The sequence below is a fragment of the Eurypyga helias genome, unplaced genomic scaffold, assembly GCF_000690775.1.
Source record: "Eurypyga helias isolate BGI_N326 unplaced genomic scaffold, ASM69077v1 scaffold16940, whole genome shotgun sequence".
In the NCBI taxonomy this organism is placed as follows: domain Eukaryota; kingdom Metazoa; phylum Chordata; class Aves; order Eurypygiformes; family Eurypygidae; genus Eurypyga; species Eurypyga helias.
Window position 1 is genome coordinate 1 of NW_010227791.1, and position 3,496 is coordinate 3,496.

The following is a 3,496-nucleotide window of genomic DNA, read 5'->3' on the forward strand; positions in this document are numbered from 1 at the left end:
GCCACCGAGAGGCGTGATGCTCACCCCATCCGTCTTTGGGTGGCTGGCTGTAGGTGTGGAGAGGTGTAAGGAAAGTCCGGACAGGCTATGCCCTGCTCTCTTGGCAGATGCTGGGGAAGAGGATGGAGGGGATGGTATCCGCAGCGTGGGTTCGCTGTCTCTTTACCAGATCGAGAATTCCAGACTCGGTATGTAGATGAGAAACTGAAAAATATTAGCCTGCTTAATTCTGTGCTGTGTTCTAGAGAGTGTGAGGTGAGCAGGTTCACAGTGCGGTGGGTGAAGAACCGGTTGAAGGGCAGAGCTCAGAGGTTGCAGTGCATGGGGCTATATCTGGCTGGTGACCGGACACCATCAGTTACTCCTCAGGGCTCAGTTCTAGCGCCAGTGCTGTTCAATACCTTTATCAATGATCTGGATGGAGGAGTTGAACGCACCATTAGCTGTCCAGTCTCTCAAGTGGTGAGAAGCCTTGCAGAGGGATCTAGAAAGATTGGAGCATTGGACAATGATTAATGGGATAAAATTTAACAAGTCAAAATACTGGGTTCTGCACGTAAGATGGAGTGATGACGGGCACGAGTATAACTTGGGAGAGGAGTGTCTGGAGATCAGCCCTGAAGAAAGGGATCTGGGGGTGCTGTTCAGCAGCAGGCTCACTCTGAACCAGCAGCATGCCGTTGCAGCCAAGAGGGCAAACTGCATCCTGGGGTGCATCACACAGCATCAACAGGTAGTCAAAAGAGGTGATTGTCACCCTGTATTCAGCGTTGGTGCGGCCTCACCTCGAGTACTGTGTTCTGGGCCTCGCAATTTAAGAAGGATGTTGAGGTCCTTGAACAGATCCAGAGGAGGGCAGCAAGGCTGGTGAAACGGGCTGCAAGGAATGTCCAACGAGGAACTGCTAAGGACTTTGGCTTTGTCTAGTTTGGAGAAAAAGAGAGACTGAGGGGTGGCCTTGTTACTCTCTACAGCTTCCTGAGGAGGGGATGTGGAGAGGGAGGTGCTGATCTCTTCTTCCTGTGATTTAGGGACGGGACACATGGGAACCATTCAAACCTGTGTCAGGGGAGCTTTAGACTGGACATCAGGAAGCATTTCTACAGAGAGGGTGGTCAAACTCTTGGGCCCCAAGCCTGTTGGTGTTTAAGAGTCATTTGGACAGTGCCCTTAACGTGCTTTAGCTTGGTCAGCCCGGAAGTGGTCAGGCAGTTGGACTAGATGATTCTTGTAGGTCCCTTCAAACCTCCGTTCAATAAATAATTAAACCCAAGGAGATGGGAAGTTTGACTTAACTGTACGTGTTTACATTTTTAGCTTACCTTTCTGCAAGATACTGTCTTGTCAGTTGACTCTTACTTAAAATCATTCTTAAAGCCTTAAACCATTCAGAGGCTAAGCAGGGTTTCTTCAGTGAGATGGATGTGAATTATGTGCTGCTGGTATAGAGTGGTGTCCATACATTTCTGTGCAGTTACACAGCCAAACTCATGGTTTGCTGATGAATACAGTAACTCCTTATAAAAATATGTTAGACTTAATGATATAAAAGCTAAATTTGCGGTCACTTGGTGGAGGTTTGAAACAAAAGCTAGTTAAACATGCAAGAATTTTTAGCAGGGTTGAAGTATGTTTAGGGGAGTTACTTTGTTAACTACAAAACCAGTAATAATTCAGATATTTAGGAAAGAAACACTCTGTTTTTGTGAACTTCTTATTCTAGGTCTTTCAGCCACGGCCTGGAGATCATGAAAAGTATGGAGGTGACCCTGAGCAGCCTCACAAAATCCATGTTATTACTAGAATAAAAAGCGTAATTGGTCGCCCTTATTGGGAGAAGAAGATAGTACATGATCTTGGACTGGATAAAGTATGATTGTTGTTCTCTATAATTATTGGGTACATCAGAAATGTTGAAACATAGGGTAGAATTAAGTGGTGGGTTTTTTTTTTTTAAGGACCTCAATTTTGCAGTTACAAGACTTGGATTGCTTTACAGCTGCTATAAATGGAACTGAGAAATCAATTACGTGTTTAAGAGCTGAGAGGAACATTAGTGGCAAATGCCCTTTTAGTGGGAATTCAGAATTTCACTGGATGGTGTTGCCCTGCATGCCTGAGAATTCTCTGTTGAGAATTCTGCTGAAACAATAAAAATAGATTTGTAAATACTTCCAATTCAGTTTTCTCTCTAGGTCATACTATTCAGATATTGCAGGTAGGCAAATAAGACTCATTTATTAATGAGAAGTCTTCCAAATCCAAGACCAAGAGTTTGCGTCAAAGATGTGTTTATCCAATTTTTTTTAGGCCAACTGCACACTTGCAAAGATTCATCTAGTCAGTGTTGGGTAACAGAGAAGAAAACGTGTGCTTGATCAATTTAAGATCTAACTGAAGCAAGCAGCCTTACCCCTACAATCCTGTGTTTACATTTACAGTATTTTTGACAGTTGGAAGAAATTTGAAGTTATTGATAATGTAATGGGAATAAAGCTGAATTTGTCATTTTACTGGAATCAAATTCAATCAAGTTTTGATTTCACTTTTTAATGTAAGTTCTTGACATTTCTCTAGGTCTTATGTTTGCAAATGTGGTTTATATTTTTACTGATAGTGTGAAAAATAAGGTGAACAGAGATTTGGGGTTTGGCAGTGCATTTGTAAAACCTGTTCTGTTCTTTATGTAGGCACATCAGCCAATACTGCACAAAAATATCCCTTCTGTGAATTCCAAACTAAAAGTCATTAAACATCTGATAAGGTTGGTTAACTGTTAGTTTCATTTGGAACACTTAATGTAACTCTCTCCTAGTCATAGGACTTCACTAAGCAACCTCTTTGCCTGTAGAATACAGCCGCTGAAGCTACCTTACGGATTGCCCACGGAAGAGGAGATGTCGGACACCTTTCTTACGAGCAAGGGAGAGCTTGTCATTAAACGGCATCTGAAACCTGTGGAGCAGAAGGGAATTAAGTCATAAGGTGTGTGCTGGTTGGATTTATGTTTTAGGAAATAAATAATTTAACTCCTGAGTTAAGAGTTTGTGTATTTAATGTAAGCTTAATTCTTACCCTCTCTGGGATGAGTGACACTGACGCTTAAAGAAGGATTACATGTGTGCAAATGTAATTCAGTATTGGTAATGTTTGCCTGAAATGCTAAATGGGTGACAGGCTGCTTTCCTTGTGTTTTTAACTTTGTGAGTAGATTACTGCAGTTTAGGACTAGCTGTTAGGGAACTGTATTTACAAAGTCAGCCAAGCAGAGAAGTGAGTAGATGTGACTAATGGTGGTGAGGACACTTCCCGGCTAACAGCAGAGGCTTACAGTGAGGTTGTAGGACTTCACCTTCACTGCGCGAAGGAAGGAACTGGGATTGAAAAGCCCTTTGTTTACCAGTTACGTGAGAATCGACTGGCCGTCCGCCATGAGTGTCATTTGATTGAGGCAGGTGTTTGGGTGACTTGCCTTGGTCACCCAGCTTTCGTGCCT

General features: G+C 42.8%; 1 protein-coding gene across 1 annotated transcript; it reads left to right on the top strand.

The window, feature by feature from the left end:
* Positions 1-107: 107 nt before the first annotated feature.
* On the top strand, positions 108-3,041 carry MRPL30 (mitochondrial ribosomal protein L30; the record flags this gene model as incomplete). Its single annotated transcript, XM_010157558.1, has 4 exons — positions 108-188; positions 1,724-1,870; positions 2,691-2,764; positions 2,852-3,041. Coding segments are annotated over 4 exons (435 nt in total), but the record flags the coding sequence as incomplete, so codon positions are not given.
* Between the last annotated feature and the right edge of the window lie 455 nt (positions 3,042-3,496).